The following is a 21,751-nucleotide window of genomic DNA, read 5'->3' on the forward strand; positions in this document are numbered from 1 at the left end:
GGGAAGGTTGTGTGTAGGTATTGAGGTGAGGGGGGTGTATTAGGGTTGGGGGTGCGCGTTGGTATTGGGGTGGGAGTGTGTGTATGTTGTAGTTGGGGAGGGTTGTGTGTAGGTATTGGGGTGAGGGTTGTGTTTTGGGGTTGAGGATGTGTGTAGGTATTGGGGTGAGGGTTGTGTGTTGGGTTGAGGGTATGTGTCTTGTTACTGGGGTGAATGGTGCATGTTGGGGGTGGGCGTGTGTGTGGCATATTGGGTGAGGAGTGTGTGTTGGGGTTGGTGGTGTGTTTGTAGGTTTTGGGGTGAGGGGTGTGTGTTAGGGCTGGGGGCTGTGTTTGTAGTTATTGTTCTGATGTGCGTTTATTGGCTTTTGTGTGCGTAGTTATTGGGGTGAGGGATGTGTGTTGGGGTTAGGATGTGTTTATTTATATTGGGTTGGCTGGTGTGTGTTGTGGCTGTGGGCTGTGTCTGTAGGTATTGGGGTTGGGGTACATGTTGGGGTTGGGAGTGTGCGTGTAGGTATTGGGTGAGTGGTGTGTGTTGAGGTTGGGGGTCCTTGTGCAGGTATTGAGGTGGGTGGTGTGTGATTGGGTGGGAGGTGTGTGTTGGGGTTGAGGGTGTGTGTGTAGGTTTTGGGTTGAGGAGTGTGCATTGGCGTTGGGTGTACATGTATAGGTATTGGGGTGAGGCATGTTTGTTGAGGTTAGGGGTGTGTGTTGGGACTAGGGTGTGTGTGTGGTGTATTGGGTTGAGGGGTGTGTTTGTAGGTATTGGGGTGAGGTGTGTGTGTTTGCCTGGGGTGTATATGTAGGTTTTGGAGTGAGGTTTGTGTGTTGGGATGACATGTTTTTGTAGGCATTGGGGCAAGGGGTGTGCATGTTGGGGTTGAAGGTGTGTTTGTAGCTGTTGGGGTGAGGGGTGTGTGTGCAGGTTGGTGGGGGGGGGTGTCTGTGTATATATTTGGGTGAGGGGTTTGTGTTGGATTGGAGGTTTGTGTGTGTAGGTAATGGTGTGAGGGGTGTGTGTTGGGGTTGGGGCTTTATATGTAGGTATTGGGGTGAATGGTGCGTGTTGGGAGGGGTGTATGTTTAAATTTTGGAGTGAGGTTTGTCTGTTGGGATGGGGTGCTTTTGTAGGTGCTGGGATGAGGATGTTGGGGTTGAGGGTGTGTTTGTAGTTGTTGGGGTGAGAGGTGTGTGTTCAGGTTGGGGGTTGTGTGTGTACATATTTGGGTGAGGGGTTTGTGTTGGGGTTGGGGATGTGTGTGTAGGTATTGGGGTGAGGTGTGTATATTTGGTCTGTGGGTTTGTTTATACTTATTGGTCTGGGGGTGCTGTTTGGGTTGGTGTTGAGTGTGTAGGTATTGGCACGAGGGGTTTGTGTTGGGTGTGTGTGTGTAGCTATTGGTGTGGGGATGCGGGTTGGGGTCATGTGTGTAGGTATTAGGGTGGAGGGTGTGTGTTGGTGTCGGGATTGTATGTTTGTGTAGGTATTGGGTTGGGGATGCGTATGTAGGAAATGGGGTGAGGGGTGTGTGTGTTTTAGTTGGGGGTGTGTGTAGGCATTGGGGCGAAGTGTGTTTTGGGTGTGGTTGTGTGTAGATATTGGTGTGGTTGTGTGTTATGTTTGTGGGTCTGTGCGGTTATTGAGGTTAGGGGTGTATAGGTATTGGGGTGAGGAGTGTGTGTTGGGTGGGAGGTGTGTTTGTAGGTATTGGGGTGGAGTGTGAGTGTTGGGGTTGGTGTGTGTGTAGGTATTTGGGTGAGGGGTTGTGTTATGGGGTTGGGGGTGTGTGTGGAGATATTGGGGTGGGGAGTGTGTTGGGTTTGGGGTTGTTTGTAGGTATAAGGGTGGAGTGTGAGTGTTGGGGTTGGTGTTGTGTGGATTTAGTTATTGGGGTGAGGGGTGTGTGTTGGGGTCTGGGGTCTGTGTGTATGCATTTGGGTGAAGGATGTGGGTTGGGTGTGTGTGTCTAGGTATTGGGCTGGGGGATTTGTGTTGGGGTTGAGGGTGTGCATGTAGGTTTTGGGCTAGGGGGGCGTTTGTTGGGGTTGGGGGTATGTGTTGAGGTATTGAGGTGAGGGTGTGTGTTGGGGTGGTGCATAGGTATTGGCATGAGGTGTGTGTGTTGGCACTGGGGGTCTGTGTGTACGTATTGGGGTGGGGTTGTGTTGGGGATGTGGGTGTGTGCAGATATTGGGGTGAGGGGTATATGTTGGGGTTGAGAGCGTGTGTGTAGGCATTAGGGTGGGGGATGCATGTTGGTGTTGAGGCTGTATTTGTAGGTATTGGGGTGACGGATGTGTGTTGCAGTGGTGTGTGTGTAGGTATTGGGGTGAGGATGCGTTTGGGGATTGGGGTATGTGTAACTATTGGAGTGAGGGTTTTGTGTTGGGGTTGGGGCTGTGTGTTGTGTTTTGAGGTGGGGTATGTTTGTGTATGTATTTGGGTGAGGTGTGCGTGTTGGGATCATTGTGTATGTAAGTATTGGGGTGAAGGGTGTGCTTGTTGGGGTTGGGGGTATGTGTTGGGGAGTGGGTGTGTGTGTAGGTATTAAGATAAGGTGTGTGTGTTGAGTGGGGGTTGTGTGTAGGTATTGGGGTATGGCGTGTATGTTGGAGTTGGAAGTGTGTGTGTAGGTATTGGGATGAGCAATGCCGGTTGGGGGTATGCTTGTATGTATTTGGGTGGAGTGTATGTGTTGGGGAGAGGGTATGTGTGTAGGTATTGAGGTGAGGGGTGTGTGTTGGGGTGGGGGTTGTGTGTTGGTATTGGGGTGAAGGAAGTGCACGTTGGGGTTGGGGCTGTGTGTGTAGGTATTTGGGTGAGAGGTGTGTATTGGGGTGGGGTGTGTGCATAGGTATTGGGTTGAGGGGTGTGTTGAGTATGGATGTGTGTATGTAGGTGTTGGGGTTGGGGGGTGTGTGTGTAGGTATTGGCGTGAATGGCACGCGAAGGGGTTGGGGACTCTGTGTACTTGTACTGGGGTGAGGGGTATGTGTTGCGGTTGGGTGTCTGTATGTAGGTATTGGGGTGAGCAGTCTCTTCTGGTGTTGTGGGTGTGTCTGTAGGTATTTGGGTAAATGTTGCATGTTGGGGTTGGGTTGTGTGTGTGAAGGTATTGGTTTTAGGGGTGCGTGTTTGAGCTGGGGGATGTGTTTGTAGTTATTGGTCTGGATGGCCTTTGCTCGGGTTGGTGTTGTGTGATTAGGTATTGGGTTAGGGGTTGCGATTTGTGGTTGGGGATCTCTAAGTAGGTATTGGGATGGGGGTGCATGTTGGGGTTGGGTGTCTGCGTGTAGGCATTGGGTGATGGGCGTTTGTTAGTGTTGGCGGTGTGTGTTTTGGTATTGGGGTGAGTGGTGAGTGTTGGGGTTCTATGTGTAGGGATTGGGGTTAGGGGTATGTGCGTCTGTTGGGGTTGTGGGTGTGTAGGTATTGGAGTGAGGGGACTCTGCATTGAGGTGGGGTGTGTATGTGTAGTTATTGGGGTGAGGGGAGCGTGTTGGGGTTTGGGGGTGTATGTGTAGGTATTGGGGTGAGGGATGTGAGAGTGCTGGGGTTGTGGTGTGTGTAGATATTGGGGTGAGGGGACTGTGCGTTGGGGCAGGGGTGTGTGTGTAGTTATAGGGCTGAGGGGAGCATGTTGGGTTTGGGGGTGTATGTGTAGGTATTGGGGTGAGGGGTGTGTGAGTGTTGGAGTTGGGGCTGTGTGTATGTATTTTGTATGTGTATTTTCCATGTCTTTCTATGTCTATGTATTGGGGGAAGATGCGTGTCTTGGGGCTCGGGTGTGTGTGTAGGTATTGGGGTGCATGTTGGTGATTGGTATGTGTGTGTAGGTATTTGGCTGTGGTGTGTGTGTTGGGGTCGGGGGTGTGTGTTTGGTATTGGGGAGAGGGGTGTGGGTTGGGGCTGGGGGATGTGTGTTTAGTTATTTGTCTGGGCGGGTGTGTGCTGGGGTTGGTGGTGTGTTTGTAGATATTGAGGTGAGGGGTGTCTGTTGGTGTTGGGGGTGTGTGCGTAGTCATTGTGGTGATGGGTGTGTGTTGGGGTTGGTGGTGTGTTTGTAGGTATTGAGGTGAGGGCTGTCTGTTGGTGCTAGGGGTGTGTGTAGTTATTGTGGTGATGGGTCTGTGTTGGGGTGGGGAGTGTGTGTGTCGTTATTATGGTGACGGGTGTGTGTTGGGGTTGTGGCTGTAGGTGTAGATATTGGAGTGAGGACAATGTTGGGGTTGGGGGCGTGTGTGTAGGTATTGGGGTGAGGCGTTCTTATTGGTGTTGGGCATGCGTGTGTAGGTATTTGGCTGTGGTGTGTGTATTGGGGTGGGAGTGTGTGTTTGGTATTGAGGAGAGGAGTGTGGGTTGGGGCTGGGGGTTGTGTGTGCAGTTATTGGTCTGGGTGCATGTGTGCTGGGGTTGGTGGTATGTTTGTAGGTATTGGGGTGAGGGGTGTGTGTTGGGGGTGTGCAGTTAAATTGGTGATGGGTGTGTAGGTATTGGGGTGAGGTCTGTGTGTTGGGATTGTGGGTGCGTGTAGGTATTGAAGTTTCAGGTGTGTGTGTTGTGGTTGGGGATGTGTCTGGAGGTAGTGGGTTGAGGGGTTGGGTCTGTTGGGGTGGGGTGTGTATAGGTATTGTGGTGGATATTGTGTCTCTTGGGATTGGTGATGTTTGTGTAGGTATTGTGTGAGGCATGTATGTTGGTGTTGGTGTATGTGTGTAGATATTGGGATGAGGGGTGTGTGTTGGTTATGGGAGTGTGTGTGTAGGTATTGGGATGAGGCGTGCATGTTGGTTATGGAAGCACGAGTGTAGGTATTGGGATGAGGGGTGCGTGTTGGTTATGGGAGCGCGAGTGTAGCTATTGTGGTGGGGGTTTGTGTTGGGATTGGGGCTGCGTGTGTAGTATTGAGGTTGGGTGTGTGTGTGTTGGGGTTGGGGGCGGTATAGATATTTGGCTGTGGTGTGCGTGTTGGGGTTGGGGGTGTGTGTTTGGTATTGGGGAGAGGGATGTGGGTTGGGGTGGGGGTGTGTTTGTAGGTATTGGGATGAGGGGTATGTGTTAGATTTGGCGGTATGTGTTTAGGTTTTGGAGTGGGGGTGCATGTTGGGGTTCTGGCTGTGTGTATTAGGGAGCGGGATGTGTGTATTAGGGGCTGGTGTGTGAGTGTTAGAGGGTGATGTGTGTGTTAGGGGGTGGGGTGTGAATGTTAGGAGTGGGATGTGTGTATTGGCATGGATGTGTGCGTTAGGGGGTGGGATGTGTGCGTTAGGGGGTGGGATGTGTGCGTTAGGGGGTGGGATGTGTGCGTTAGGGGGTGGGATGTGTGCGTTAGGGGGTGGGATGTGAGTGTTAGGGGGTGGGGTGTGAGTGTTAGACGTGGGATGTATGTGTTAGGGGTGGGATGTGTGCGTTAGGGGGTGGGATGTGTGCATTAGGGGGTGGGGTGTGAGTGTTAGGGGGTGGGGTGTGAGTGTTAGGGGGTGGGGTGTGACTGTTAGGGGGTGGGATGTGTGTGTTACGGGGTGGGATCTGTGTGTTAGGGGGTGGGATGTGTGTGTTAGGGGGTGGGATGTGTGTGTTAGGGGGTGGGGAGTGAGTGTTAGGGGTGGGATGTGTGTGTTAGGGGTTGGGGTGTGTGTGTTAGGGGTTGGGGTGTGAGCGTGAGGGGATGGGGTGTGAGCGTGAGGGGATGGGGTGTGTGCGTTAGGGGGTGGAGTGTGCATTAGGGGGTGGAGTGTGAGTGTTAGAGTTGGAGGTGTTAGGGGGTGTATCTGTGGGGTAGTTGTTAGGGGCTGTGGGTGTTAGGGGGTGTGTTGGGGGCAGGGGTGTTAGGGGGTATTTGTGGAATAGGTTTTGGGGTGGGTGTTTGGGTGGTGTTTTTTTTGGGGTAAGTGCTGGAGGTGGGGTTGGGGGTGTTAGGTGGTTGCGGTGTTAGGGGTGGTGTTTGGGGCAGGTTGTTTTGAGGGGTTGTGTTATGGGGGTTGTTTTTGGGAGGGTGTTTTGGGTGGATTGTATTTTGGGGTTCTTTGTTGGATGATGTGTTTTAGGGGGTTGTGTTTTGGGGATTGTATTTTAGCAGGTGTTTTAGGGTTGTGTGTTTTGGGGAGATTATGTTAGGGTTTGTTTTGGGGGTTGTGATTTGGGGGAGTTTTTGGGCAGGTTGTGTTGTGGGGTATTTTTGGGGGGGTGTTTTTGGACAGGTTGTGTTTTGGGGTTTTTTGGGGGTGTTTTTGGCCAGGCTGTGTTTTGGGTTTTTTTAGGGGGTGTTTTTGGGCAGGCTGTGTTTTGGGTTTTTTAGGGGGTGTTTCTGGGCAGGCTGTGTTTTGGGTTTTTTTGGGGGTGTTTTTGGGAAGGTTGTGTTTTGGGTTTTTTTGGGGGTGTTTTTGGGCAGGCTGTGTTTTGGGTTTTTTAGGGGGTGTTTTTGGGCAGGCTGTGTTTTGGGTTTTTTTGGGGGTGTTTTTGGGCAGGTTGTGTTTTGGGTTTTTTTGGGGGTGTTTTTGGGCAGGCTGTGTTTTGGGTTTTTTTAGGGGGTGTTTTTGGGCAGGCTGTGTTTTGGGTTTTTTAGGGGGTGTTTTTGGGCAGGCTGTGTTTTGGGTTTTTTTAGGGGGTGTTTTTGGGCAGGCTGTGTTTTGGGTTTTTTTAGGGGGTGTTTTTGGACAGGCTGTGTTTTGGGTTTTTTTGGGGGTGTTTTTGGGCAGGCTGTGTTTTGGATTTTTTTAGGGGGTGTTTTTGGACAGGCTGTGTTTTGGGTTTTTTTGGGGGTGTTTTTGAGCAGGTTGTGTTTTGGGTTTTTTTAGGGGGTGTTTTTGGGCAGGCTGTGTTTTGGGGTTTTTTAGGGGGTGTTTTTGGGCAGGCTGTGTTTTGGGTTTTTTGGGGGGCTGTTTTTGGGCAGACTGTGTTTTGGGTTTTTTTAGGGGGTGTTTTTGGGCAGGCTGTGTTTTGGGTTTTTTTAGGGGGTGTTTTTGGGCAGGCTGTGTTTTGGGTTTTTTTAGGGGGTGTTTTTGGGCAGGCTGTGTTTTGGGGTTTTTGGGGGGGTGTTTGTTTGGACAGGCTGTGTTTTGGGGTTTTTTGGGGGGTGTTTGTTTGGGCAGGCTGTGTTTTGGGGTTTTTTGGGGGGTGTTTGTTTGGGCAGGCTGTGTTTTGGGGTTTTTTGGGGGGTGTTTGTTTGGGCAGGCTGTGTTTTGGGGTTTTTTGTGGGGCTGTTTTTGGGCAGGCTGTGTTTTGGGTTTTTTTAGGGGGTGTTTTTGGGCAGGCTGTGTTTTGGGGTTTTTGGGGGGGTGTTTGTTTGGACAGGCTGTGTTTTGGGGTTTTTTGGGGGGTGTTTGTTTGGGCAGGCTGTGTTTTGGGGTTTTTTGTGGGGCTGTTTTTGGGCAGGCTGTGTTTCGGGGTTTTTGGGGGGTGTTTGGGCAGGCTGTGTTTTGGGGTTTTTTGTGGGGTTGTTTTTGGGAGGGTTGTGTTTTGGGGGTTTTGGGCGGGCTGTGTTTTGGGTTTTTTTGGGGGGGGGGCGGTGCTTTTTTTTGGGCGGGCTGTGTTTTGGGGTGTTGTTGACCGGTTGTGTTTTGGGGACGGGGTGTTGCTGTGAGGGACTGTTACCTGGTGCTGAACACTCGGTGTGTTTGCTGCCATTCTGTGCCTTGCTCCAGAGGCGGCAGTGTGAGTCTGTCTGAACAGCCCCATTCCCCAGGGGGTCCGGCTCACTCTACCCTCACTCACTGTGTCTGTGTGTGTGTCAATCCAGTGAGGCTCACCCAGCGCCCTGCTCCTCAACTCCCGAGCCCGCAGCCGGCCGGCCGCACTGCCTCCTCTCCTGAGTCCCATTCCTTTGCGGGGGTCACACAATAAGAACCCGAGGAATATTTCCCCCCTGGCTGTTTGTGTTTTATTATTGAGGTTGCGGGGGGGGCGGGAGTGGATTGCTTTTCGCGATTGGGTCCGTCTTTCTGCTGAGAAGCGAGCGAGCACTTTGGGTGCAGGAGGCGGGGGCAGGACAACTTTAACCCCCCATTCCCACCCCCCCCACCCCCAGAGAGAGAGAGAGATTCCTGTCTTCGGAAGGGCCCTCTCACCCCAGCTCCCTGATACTCAGATGCCAGCTGCTGGAAGTGGGGGGTCAGTATTCAGGGCAACAGAACGGGGGCAAATAGTACAGAGGCAATGTCCTCATTGAGGTGAGGGGTGAGGGGTGAGGGGTTAACAAGGGGACTTGTCTGCTGCTCCTGCCTCTGTGTGGATGCCATCTGGGTCAACACAACTCCAATGCCCTGGGCCACTCTGGGACAAGCGGTGACCCAAAAGCTGCTCCCCTAGGGGGTGGTGGGGTCTCCAGGCTGGCGCCAGTGTAAACAGCAGCATCTCTCTCCCTCTCTCTCTCTCTCTCTGAGTGCCTGTCTCTCGCTTTAGGCCAGGGTGGAGAGATGGGGGTGGGTGGGTGGCATTTGTTTAACAATGAATTAAACATCATCAGGCACTTGGCGATGACAGCATGGCTCCTCGGCAGCAATGAGCAGATGAAGGCTGTTTGTGCGAGGATTTGATTTATTCCACATTCTCTCTGCTGGTGCCCAGTGGGTTACAGCCGAGTGTGTGTGTGTGTGGAGGGAGGGCTGCTCATTTGTAATTGCCCCCCTCCCCTGTCTATCTCCTCCCTCCCTCTCTGGATTGGGATGTGAGGAAGGTGCTTTCTGTTTGAGCGAGACTATTGCAGATTTTTTGCCTTTGGGAAGCAGCTTCCGAGGCTCTCAGTCTGAGGCTCAACCAGTTCTCTCTCTCTCTCTCTCTCTCTATCCTCATTCACCCACCTTCCCTCCCTTCCTGCAGGATGGCTCGGTTCGGGGATGCGATGAGTGGGATATCGGTGGATGGGGGCTCCGAGCAGAGCAGGAGCCGGCACCAGGTGCCCGTGCCAGGCAGCACGGCGGCGGCGGCAGCGGGAGCAGCGGCGGCGGCGGTGGTGGCGGCGGCGGCTGAGGGCTCGGGACGATTTAAACAGTCCAGGGCGCAGAGAGCCCGCACCATGGCCCTTTACAACCCCATCCCCGTCCGACACAACTGCCTGACAGCCAACAGATCGCTCTTCCTGTTCGGGGAGGACAATATCGTCAGGAAATCGGCCAGGAAGGTCATCGAGTGGCCATATCCTTCCAAAGGTTGCATCTTACAACCGAACAGTTTGGTTTAAATATCTCTTGATTCTCCCTCCACCTCTCCATTCCCTCTCCCTCCACCTCTCCATTCCCCCTCCCTCCACCTCTCCATTTCCTCTCCCTCCACCTCTCCATTCCCTCTCCCTCCACCTCTCCATTCCCTCTCCCTCCATCTCTCCATTCCCTCCCCCTCCATCTCTCCATTCCCTCTCCCTCCATCTCTCCATTACCTCCCCCTCCATATCTCCATTAATTCTTCAGTCACCTTCCAACCTCTTTCCCATTGACTCTTCTCTCTCGTTTCCCCATTGGCCAATCTCCTTTCCCATTGACTCTTCCTTCTTCTCCTTCCACCTCTCCATACACCTCCCATTGACTTCCCCAACTTGAATTCAATTCAATCCCATTTCTATCAAATGATGATTGGGTTTTTTTTTCTGTACTTTCTCCTTCCCATATCTTTGCCCACACCATGTCTGGGTGAAGACCAGGGAAGGGTGGGTGGCGAATGTGCCGGTGTGGTTCAGCTTGGTGGTTAAAGTTGTGCTGAGGAATAAGGCGACCAGTGCTTATGATGTTTCCTTCTTGGTTGTGGAGGGGAAGGGTGGCAATAGCAGGAGAACACAAAGAGAGAATGGACGTATTTGGCATTTGTTAGCAGCGCTACATCTTCACAGGCGTGGCGAGGTGTTAGGGCCCATGTGCTATTGTTAGTAATGTGGTTCAGTTGTAGGAACATAAACAGCAATGTTGTGGCTCTGAGACAATTGAGTATTGCTGAAGAAAGAGACATGCTGTCAAAACTTTTCATCTTGCACTCATCAGGACAGATGTAAGAATGCCAAATTTCAAAGGGAACAACAATTTATAGTTCATGAGAAAAGAGTGATGATTGGTTGGTGAGTGGGCTCTGATTGGCTGAGACATTACCATGGTGAATGCACCAGAGAGCTATTGCCCCCTTGTTTTTTTTGTTCAAAAAAGATGCAATGCCTAGACATGTTCCTTTTGCCCGCAGAGAACAGGTCCCTGTGCATGAATATATGTAGCTTCGAGCACGTGTTAGTGAGCTACATTGTGAGCCTGACTGACAACCTTAAATTGGTTGTTAGTGTAATTCATAGCACACTTGAAATTGTTCAGTCAGTGCCATCCAATTGTGGACTCACATCTAATGGTAGACATTATGTTTTGAGTTTTGTAAGAACAGGTTGGTTGAGTTTGGTCAGTACTTTGCCTGTTGCGAACAGTTGAAGGGAGGGTGCTGTTTAATACAATCCGAGAGTTGTTGCCATGTATGGTCTTTGTACATGGTATTACACTGGAACTCAAATTCCTATACCACATTACTCGTTTGTGTGGTAGTTCATTTTGGTTTGTCTTTTTGGTTTAACGACAGCATCCTGATGGTGGAAAACACCACTTGTGTTGCCACTGCATTGTAACAACTTGAAACGGCAGCTTCGCCTGTTGCTCAAATTTTTGAGATACTTTACCCTTAACTGAGGTAGAATCGGCATTTTTCAGGGCTGAAAGTGATGGCCTTAGGCCCAGTCATGAGTATACACAATGCACTGCGAGCAATCGTCTGATTGGTGTAGCCATTATCCTGCAGCTTTGAGGCAGCATATTTGATGTATAATGTCTAATGTTAAATGAGATTCTGTGATTGGACGGCACTTACTGAACAATCTCAAGTGTGCTAAGAATGACACTAACAACCAATTTAAGATTATCAGTTGGGCTCACAACATAGCTCACTAACACTTGCTGGAAGTTACATATGGTCATATGCAGGGACCTGTCCTCTGCAGTAAAAAGGAACATGTCCAGGCATTGCACCTTTTTTGAATAAACAAAAGCATGGGACATTAGCTCCCTAGTGCATTCACCATGGCAATGTTTCAACCAATCAGAACTATCTTGCCAACCAATCAGCACCCTTTTCACATGCAGGATAAATTGTTATTCCTTTGAAATTTGGCATTCTTGCATCTATCCTGATGGAAAGCTTTGACAGCATGTCTCTTTTTAGCAATACTCAAGTTCTATACTACCAAGCAACTATGAGATCATTGTCTTATTGAATGGGGAAGGAAAAGTTCGTTAAGAATCCTTTGTTGGGCAGTCCTTGCCCCTTTATGAGAGATTTGGGCAGGAATGAAAGTTAGGATCCCTGCCTGCACTCAACCCCAATCCCATCTATCTGGAAATGGCTGTGCCAAAACACAATTATAGTTTGGAATTGGCAACTGTGGTTATTAGTTGAACTCTGTGAATGCTCACTGGGGCATTGTGATTCAGCCAATAGATAGTCAGATCTGTGTTTTCCTGGCAGAAATAACCTCTGAATGCATGATATTTAACAATTTCGGGTAATTCTGCCTGTTAGTAAGGGCAGGAGTGTGCTGGCAGAGTAGAATTGTAATGCAGGAAGATGGCTTATGATTCAAGTTAGCACTGATTCCAGCTCTCCATCTGCCACACGCTAGCTGTCCTGAGATGGCACTTGACTTGACCCGAGGCATCTTTGGGAGGTTTCCCTCGACTCTGGGGATTAACCCTGAGGGGGATGCTCTGTCTTGAGGGAGCCCATGTGTGCCTGCTTCAGACCAAACCTCCCAAGTTCCCCTGCCTCATAAATGTTTGTTGCTTTCTCCCAGCTGTTACACAAAGGGTTAACTGCACTCTGTGTTCTGTATCCTGATCTTCTCTAGTAGCCATGCCATTTATATTAATTAAGTTGCTGGTCAATGTTTACCCCCACTATATTGATGGTGGGGATTCGATGATGGCAATGTCACTGAATGGTAAGGAAAAGTGGTTAGACTCTTGTTGGAGATCATCTGTATGGTGCGAATGTTATTTCTTTTAAGATGTATTAGTAGCTTAAGCATTGCTGCCGTTTGTTGCCCATTCCGAGAGATTTCTCGGATCTCTGGGTAGGGATGGTAAAGGGGGCAAAAGAGACAGGGAAACAGTTCCACAGTCACCAAATGCCCAGTCCAAATTCTGATGCCCTCCAGAAGTGTGCTTCAGCTCTCAGTCTTGCTGCTGGGGATGGAAGGAATCACCAAATGAGAGGTAGTGGGCTCTCCTTCTCATTGGGGAGGTGGGTAGAGAAGGAGTGAGTGAGTTAGCTGTCTCCATTGTGGGCCGATCCTCACCTAACTAAAGGGAGTGGCATTGGGAGAGTCCAGGAGACTGGTTTTTGCCTGGTAGGTCTGTGATTCAGGCCAGGCCAGGCCAAGATCCAGTTTTCAATCACTAAATCACAAAGTATACACACTTTGCCCCTGCACAATGCCCCTTCCACCACCTTCTTCATTTAGCACACATGCAGTAGTCCTTTAAATACCCTTCCCGCTTCCCTGCCACTCATTCGAGCCCCCCACCCCTAATCTTGCTTTGGGTGAGCGACTCGAAAGGCACATGTTGCTTAGCCTTTGAGCTAGAGTCTGTGTATTTCTAATCACTGCACTGTAGAAAAGATATTACCGCACTAGGAAAGATGCAGAGGAGATTTTACTTATTCATACATGGGATGTGGGTGTCGCTGGCTGGGCCAGCATTTATTCCCCATCCTTAATTTCCCTTGAGAAGGTGGTGCTGAGCTGCCTTCTTGAACCGCTGCAGCCCATGTGGTGTACATACACCCACAGTGCTGTTAGGGAGGGAGTTCCAGGATTTCAACCCAGCAACAAGGATGTTGCCTGGACCAGAGAATTTTTGTTATGTGGAGAGATTGGACAGGCTGGGATTGTTTTCTTTGAAACAGAGAAGGCTGAGCAGAGACATAACCGAAGTATATACAAACATGAAGGGGGTCAGGGTAGAGTGGACAGGAAGATCTTTCTCCCCTTGGTTAGGGTCCATTACCAGAGGGACATTAAGTTAGGGTAAGAGATAGGAGGTTCAGGGGGGATTCAAAGGGAAATGTTTTGACCCAGAGCATACTCGAGATATGGGCTTCTCAGTCTGAAAGGGTGGTAGAGGCAGAAACCCGCAGAACATTTAAGAAGTACTTGGATATGTACTTGAGATGCTGTAACCTACAAAACTATGGACTAAAGGCTAGAAAGTGGGATTAGGCTGGATGGCTACTTGTCGGCTGGTGTGGACACAATGGGCCGAATGGCCTCCTTCCATGCTATAAATTTCTATGATTCTATCCGAAGAGGAGACGTGGAATAACAGAAAAATAATCTTGATGCGTCATGGTTTTGGTTTCCAGTGTTTTAGAAGAGCTTCTGTTGTCTGTACATTCCCAGTTATTGCTCCACCTTTTCTCCTGTCAATTTTCTTGGACCTTTGTTCCTCTTCCCATCTCAGCAAAGCCCTGATTTTATTGGAATAAAGATTCATACCAATTGGAAATTTCTCAAATTGAATTGTTCTTGCTGCAGCAGCAGGTTGTGAAGGCAGGGTTCAGTGTTCAAAGAGAATATACAATCAGCTAGAAATACAGCTTTTTCTTCATACACTCATGGGATGTGGGCGTCGCTGGCTGGGCCAGCATTTATTGCCCATCCCCAATTGCCCCTTGAGAAGGTGGTGGTGAGCTGCCTTCTTGAACTGCTGCAGTCCATGTGGTGTAGGTACACCCACAGTGCTGTTAGAGAGGGAGTTCCAGGATTTTGACCCAGCGACAGTGAAGGAACGGCGATATATTTCCAAGTCAGGATGGTGAGTGGCTTGGAGTGGAACTTCCAGGTGGTGGTGTTCCCACCTATCTGCTGCCTTTGGCCTCCAAGGTGGTAGAGGCCATGGGTTTAGAAGGCACTGCCTAAGGAACCTCGGCGAGCTGCTGTGTATCTTGTACATGGTGCATATTGCTGCCATTGTGCGTCGGTGGGAGAGGGAATGAATGTTTAAGGTTGTGGAAGGGGTGCCAATCAAGCGGATTAACTTGTCCCTGATGTGGCTGAGCCTTTTGACAGGACTTGATGTATGATTGAAGTCACATATGGGCCTGAATGGTAAGACAGCAGATTTCCTTCAGAATGTTAGCGATCCAGTTGGGATTTTATGACAATCTAACATCTTAATGGTTACTTTTATTGATACCATCATTTTTTTAAAGATTATTTTACACTTCTTTTTGAAACTTCAGTTTTCTCAGCAGCCATGTATTGTGGAACTTAGCAACTCAATTCTGGATGCAGGCATGGACTGTTTCAGTATCTGAGGAGTTACAAATGGTGCTGAACATTGTGCAATCATCAGCAAACACCCCCACTTCTGACCTTGTGATGAAGGGAAGGTCTTTTCAGGAGGATGGTGGACAATAGTGTTTCAATGCTTTTGATTTGTTATAATTAATGATTTGGATATTGGAATGCAGAGATGATACCAAACTTGGAGGAGTGGCGTACAGTGAGGATGATGCCAACTGACTGCAAGAGGACATGGGCAGACAGGTGGCAGGTGGAATATAATACAGGGAACTGTGAGCTGATGCATTTTGGCAGAAGGGCAAGAGCGAGGCAAATAGACTAAATGACACAATTGTAAAGAGTGTATGGGGCAGAGGGACCTGGGGGTTCATGTACATCGACCTTTGAAGGTAACAGGACATATTGAGAGTGCGGTTAGCAAAGCAGATGGGATTGGGCTTCGTAAACAGAGGTATTGAGTACAAAAGCAGGGAAGTTATGCTGAACCTTTATAAAGCTCTGGTTAGGCCCCAACTAGAATACTGTGTCCAGTTCCGGTCACCACACTTTAGGAAGGATGTGAGGGTCCTTGAGAGGGTGCGGAGGAGATTTACCAGAATGGTGTCAGGGATGAGGGATTTTAGTTACAAGGTTAGGTTGGAGAAGCTGGTTGTTCTCCTTGGAGCAAAGGAGATTGAGGGGAGATTTGATAGAGGGGTACGAGATTAGGACAGGTTTAGATAAGGTAGACAAAGCAAAGCTGTTCCCATTGGCTGATGTTACAAGGACTGGGGGACACAGATTTAAGGTTTTGAACAAGGGATACAGGGGGAATGTGAGGAAGAACTTGTTTACACAGCGAGTGGTGATGACCTGGAACTCACTGCCCACGAGTGGGGTGGAAGCAGAGACGATGAATAATTTCAACAGGAAATTGAAAGGGGAGTTGAGGGAAATAAACATGCAGGACCTTGGGGATAGAGCGGGGACAGTGACTCTGACTGTTTGCTCTACAGAGAGCTGACATGGACTCGATGGGCTGGATAGCTTTCTGTGCCGAAATGGCTCTAGGATTCTTTGATAAAATGGCTGAAATTGATAAAATGGTTAAATCTAACACTTCACTCTGAGGAACTCCTGCAGTGATGTCCTGGGTCTGAAATGATTGGCTTCCAACAACCACAACCATCTTCCTTTGTGCTAGGTATGACTCCAACCAGTGGAGAGTTTACTCCCTGATTTCCATTGAATCCAGTTTTGCTGGGGCTCCTTGATGCCACACTTGGTCAAATGTCAAGGGCAGTCACTCTCACCTCACCTCAGGATTTCAGCTCTTTGGTCCATGTTTGGACCAAGGCTGGAACGAGGTCAGGAGCTGAGTGACCCTGGCAGAACCCAAACCGAACGTTAGTGAACAGGTTATTGCTGAGCAAGCACTGCTTCATAACACTGTTGATGATCCTTCCCATAACCTTGCTGATGATCGTGAGCCAAACATCGCACTCCACTAACTCAATAAATTGAGTGCAAGCATCCAGGTACTTTCAACTGGTCAGTAATGAGTATCGGATGCAGAGAAGGATTTGCAAACCCCAGTGCTTATGGAGTTAGCTGATTTCAAGAGTATTGCGAGTGTGCTTTCATTGGACAGATGCAAAATAGATGTTTACAGCATAGAAAGAGGCCATTCAGCCCTTCTATTCTCTACCATTCCTATGCAAGATCAGCCCAAATTAATCCCACTGCCTCAATTTCTCTAGCTATATCTCTATCAATCTGAAACCGAAACCACTTGCCCGCTCTCTCCCCATAGGCCTGTATCAATCCCAAATTAATCCCACTGTCTCCCCATAGCCCTATATCAATCCCAAACTAATCTCACTGTCTCCCCATAGCCCTATATCAACCTCAAACTAATCCCACTGCGCCGTTCTCTCCACATAGACCTGTATCAATCCCAAACTAATCCCACTGCCCCGTTCTCTCCCCCAGCACTGTATTAATCCCAAACTAACCCCACTGCCCTGCACTCTCCACATAGCCCTGTATTGATCCCAAACTAATCCCACTGCTAACACTCTCCCCATCGCAAACTAATCCCACTGCCCTACTCCTTTCCTAATAGCCCTGTATCAATCTCAAACTAATCCAGATGCCTCCTCTTTCCCCATAGCCTTGTATCAAGGACCTTGGGTGGTTTATGTACAGAATAACAGATACCCTGGAGTGAGTTACACACTGGAATCTAATCGAGGGTTTTGGGTGGTTTATATATAGAATAACGGATACCCGGGAGTGAGTTATAAACTGGAATCTAATTGAGGGGTTCGAGGTGGTTTATATATAGAATAACGGATACCCAGGAGTGAGTTACAGATTGGAATCTAATCGAGGGGTTCGGGGTGGTTTATATATAGAATAACAAATACCAGGGAGTGAGTTACAGACTGGAATTTAATCGAGGGGTTCGGGGTGGTTTATATATAGAATAACGGATACCCGGGAGTGAGTTACAGACTGGAATCTAATCGAGGGGTTTGGATAATTTATGTACAGAATAACCGATAACCAGAAGTGAAAGCTAATGGTTTGCTTTGGTGGTTAATTTTTTTGCATATGAGAGCCTGATTATTCACACTCTGAAATAGCATTAAGTGTGATTACTGCACTCGTCGTGAAGTGTGATTTTCGCCAGCTCCAAGTGTAAATGCAGGACCTGCTTGGAACATTAGGAGGTGAGTGAGACAAGTTCAGCAATGGATTACTGCTTTTTTCTGAATAATTAATATTCCATGGATCAGTGCATATCAAGTCCAAATCACTGTGTTGGGGGTACTCGCAAAACAGAGTGTGGAGCTGGCAGTTAACCTGACTGCCAACAACTCAACGTGTGTCATTTTCCATCATCCAGATTATGGGATGGCACATTGGAATCCCTGTTGGAAGCTGGCCCTGCCCTTGGGCAGTTGGTGTTAAAATGCTGATTTATATTCTGTTAGGCGCACACACCTCGCTGAATGATAAACACAGCTTAATATTTAATGTAGTGATGCTGAGGAGTGAATCTCCTGCAGCTACTTCTCAACCTCTTTGATTAAAGGCTACAGTGGCAAGCTACACACCAAGTGAAAGGCAAAACAAATATCCCTCTACACTTCCCGTCAAACACTCCCAGCACAGGTACAGCACAGGGTTAGATACAGTGTAAAGCTCCCTCTACACTTCCCATCAAACACTTACAGGGCAGGTACAGCATCGGGTTAGATACAGTGTAAAGCTCCCTCTACACTGTCCCATCAAACACTCCCAGGACAGGTACAGCACAGGGTTAGATACAGAGTAAAGCTCCCTCTACACTGTCCCCATCAAACACTCCCAGGACAGGTACAGCACAGGGTTAGATACAGAGTAAAGCTCCCTCTACACTGTCCCCTTCAAACACTCCCAGGACAGGTACAGCACGGGGTTAGACACAGAGTAAAGCTCCCTCTACACTTCCCATCAAACACTCCCAGGACAGGTACAGCACAGGGTTAGATACAGAGTAAAGCTCCCTCTACACTGTTCCCATCAAACACTCCCAGGACAGGTACAGCACGGGGTTAGATACAGTGTAAAGCTCCCTCTACACTTCCCATCAAACACTCCCAGGACAGGTACAGCACGGGGTTAGATACAGTGTAAAGCTCCCTCTACACTGTCCCATCAAACACTCCCAGGACAGGTACAGCATGGGGTTAGATACAGTGTAAAGCTCCCTCTACACTGTCCCATCAAACACTCCCAGGACAGGTACAGCATGGGGTTAGATACAGTGTAAAGCTCCCTCTACACTGTCCCATCAAACACTCCCAGGACAGGTACAGCATGGGGTTAGATATAGTGTAAAGCTCCCTCTACACTGTCCCATCAAACACTCCCAGGACAGGTACAGCATGGGGTTAGATACAGTGTAAAGCTCCCTCTACACTGTCCCATCAAACACTCCCAGGACAGGTACAGCACGGGGTTAGATATAGTGTAAAGCTCCCTCTACACTGTCCCATCAAACACTCCCAGGACAGGTACAGCAAGGGGTTAGATACAGTATAAAGCTCCCTCTACACTGTCCCATCAAACACTCCCAGGACAGGTACAGCACAGGGTTAGATACAGTGTAAAGCTCCCTCTACACTGTCCCATCAAACACTCCCAGGACAGGTACAGCACGGGGTTAGATACAGTGTAAAGCTCCCTCTACACTGTCCCATCAAACACTCCCAGGACAAGTACAGCATGGGGTTAGATACAGTGTAAAGCTCCCTCTACACTGTCCCATCAAACACTCCCAGGACAGGTACAGCATGGGGTTAGATACAGTGTAAAGCTCCCTCTACACTGTCCCATCAAACACTCCCAGGACAGGTACAGCATGGGGTTAGATACAGTGTAAAGCTCCCTCTATACTGTCCCATCAAACACTCCCAGGACAGGTACACCCCGTGGTTAGATAGAGAGTAAAGCCCCCTCTATACTGTCCCCATCAAACACTCCCAGGGTAGTTATGAAAAGCTTGTGAAAATTAGAAGTATTCCAACCTGTACCTGGATTGCTCTCTGACTGACCCACATTCTTCAGTTGTGAGCTTAAACAATAAGACTGTGGATTGAAACAACTGCAGGGTGAATTACTGTGGAATCCAACCTTATCTTGACCCAATCACTGCCAGGGATGACTTGAGAGTGATGGGGTGGGTGCCAAATTGTTTACCCACTCCCCCCTCCCCTCCCTACCCAGGGCTTCAGGCACTGATGTAGATGCACCCTCTCTCCACCCCCTAAGCTCTCACCACCCCTGCCTCATCACTAGGTTCCCACTAGCTCACAGTAAATCAAGATACAGAGTAAAGCTCCCTCTACACTGTCCCATCAAACACTCCCAGGACAGGTACAGCCCGGGGTTAGATACAGAGTAAATCTCCCTCTACACTGTCCCCATCAGGTACACTGGGAACAGGAGAAAGCCTGTTTCATCATTCAGTTCGATCAAAATGCATCTGCACCTCAACTCCATCTATCTTCCTTAGCTGCAGAATCTTAAGAAAGACAAAGCTATCAATCTCAGCCTCAAATACTTCTATTGTTCTATAACGTTTACAGCCTTTCTGAAGGGAGAGAGTACCAGAATTTCACTCCCCTTCGTGTGAAGAAATGTTCTAATTTTTAAGGTTCTTCCCCGCTCCCTCCTTGCTCTGAACCCCCTCCCCCCTCCACCAGCAGAAATATTTTCTCTCTACCTTTAATCATGTGAAACTGCTCAATCAGATCATTCCAATAACTTCCATATTCAAGGAAATGCAAGTGTTTGCATCAGCTCAGTGACTAAACCATTCCCCTCCCTGCTTTGTGTTGCCCTTTGCCTGTCGACACAGTGGAATTACGAAAGTGTTTTTGTTATAAAAACCAATCCTTTAAACATATGCTGCAGTTGAATTGCATCACGTGGTGTAATTGCAACCCAGTTGCGGAGGGTGTGAAGTGTTGTGTTTGCAACAATTTACTACAGATACAGGAGTCTCTGTGAACCAATTAGTGCCTGAGCAGCAGTGGCAAGTGTCGGTGTCAGTATGGTTTAACTGGGTGACTCACTCCCGCTCGGCTTCAAGTGGCTTGCAGTCGACAGTTGGTGTCTTGTAAGCCCTCGATACTGCAGCACGGAGCCAGCCTCTGGCTGTATCCATTCTCAGGTGCGCTCAGAGAGGTATCACAGTAAATCATAGGAGAGGCATTCAGTAAGAGGGAAAAGAACAGATGAAAGAATTAAATGCAAGAAAATAGAAAGGAAGATATCCTGACATTTACTATTCAGGACACCCCAAATCATTTTACAGCCAATGAAGTGCTTCTAAAATGTAGTCACTGTTGTAATGCGGGAAGTACTTGGACAATTTGCACACAGCAGGATCCCACAAACAATATTATGAAAGAAACCCAGATAATCTCTTTTAGCGCTGTTGGTTGAGGAATAAATATTGGCCAGGACACCAGGCTGAACACCAACCCCCCATCCCCATTGTTCTTCGAAATAGTGCATGGAATTTTTTACATCTACACCAGGACTTCGATTTAATGTCTCATCCAAAAGATGGCGTCTCCGACAGTGCAGCACTCCTTCAGCACTGCACTGAGCGCGTCAGCACAGATTATGTGCTCAAGTACCTGGACTGGGCCTTCAACCCCCCCAACCTCCTGCCTCAGAGGTGAGAGTGCTGCCTGGCACTTAAATGAAACCAGAATACATCCCAGGATCCCAAGAGAAAGGGGGAAGAAATAGCAGGCCCTCCAGATATTATGACGATAGCGGTTACCTAATCGGCTGTAAAGAGAGAAAGTTGGGTATGGGGTGGCAGCCTGGCACCCCTGCCCTCTGTTACTATATGTTGAAGTCAGTGGAGAGTTAAAAATGGTCATCCCATCCCAACTTACCAGCTTCCAGCCGGTTAGATTAAAGTTACCACCAATATTTCAGCAATTCATTGAGAGTAAATGTGAACTAGAGAAACAGGGAATGATCAATGTAATAGCCATTTTTAAAAGGAAGACAGGGCTGATTTAGGTAATTACAGGCCAATCAGTCTAACATCCACGGCGGGGGGAGGTCTTGGAATCTTTAATTACCAAGGAAATGACCAAATATCTCGAGGGAGAAAGGAATTACATGGAGCCAAAAGTACTGAAATCAGCCAATCCGCACAAGGTCTATGCTGGTGGTTATACTTACTACAAGCCTCTAACCCTTTCCAGCTATCACTATTATTGAGGTTATTTCTCTCTCATGTATTTATCTCACTCCCCCTCAGATGCGTCTATTCTCTTCACCTCAACTAGTCCTTGTGACAGTGAGTTCCACAGTCACCACTCGGTAAAAAAGTTTCCTTTCAATTCCTTACTTATTAACGCCCATTCTATATTTATGAGCTGCAGTGTTAATCTCCCCGACAAGTAGAAGCCCCTTCTTTAAATCTACCCTATCAAAAGACCTCTAGGAGGTCACCTCTTGGCCTCCTTCTTTCTTAGAGACGAGCCCCAGCCTGTTCAGCCCTCCTGCTAAGTGAAACCTCAGTTCTGGTACCACCCTTGTTAATCATTTGCATCTTCTCAAGAAGCAGCCGATGTGGAGTTCAGAACAGAAGATTGGGCCTGAAAAGCCCTATTGAGTGCATTGAGGCAGTGACCAATATGGCGGACAGGGGAAATTGGGTGGATTTGGTGTACACAAACTTTCAAAAAGTCTTTGACAAGGCACTGTAAGATAACAGCAACAACAATTTGCATTTGTATTGTGCCTTTAACATAGGAAGGGGTTCCATAGTAAAAAGTGCTAACAAACAAAATTTTCCAAGTAAAGAGATACTAGCAAAAGTGACCAAAAGCTTGGTCAAAGAGGTAGATTTTAAGCAGCACCGTAAAG

General features: G+C 48.5%; 1 protein-coding gene across 1 annotated transcript in view; it reads left to right on the forward strand.

The window, feature by feature from the left end:
- The first annotated feature begins 8,821 nt into the window (after window positions 1-8,821).
- Window positions 8,822-21,751, forward strand: part of LOC144692683 (putative voltage-dependent R-type calcium channel subunit alpha-1E) — a 902,642-nt gene continuing 889,712 nt past the window's right edge. The window contains 1 exon segment of the mRNA XM_078561778.1: window positions 8,822-9,135. Coding sequence (XP_078417904.1) covers window positions 8,822-9,135 — 314 coding nt within the window.

Source organism: Cetorhinus maximus, chromosome 17 (assembly GCF_964194155.1).
Source record: "Cetorhinus maximus chromosome 17, sCetMax3.hap1.1, whole genome shotgun sequence".
NCBI classification, from domain to species: domain Eukaryota; kingdom Metazoa; phylum Chordata; class Chondrichthyes; order Lamniformes; family Cetorhinidae; genus Cetorhinus; species Cetorhinus maximus.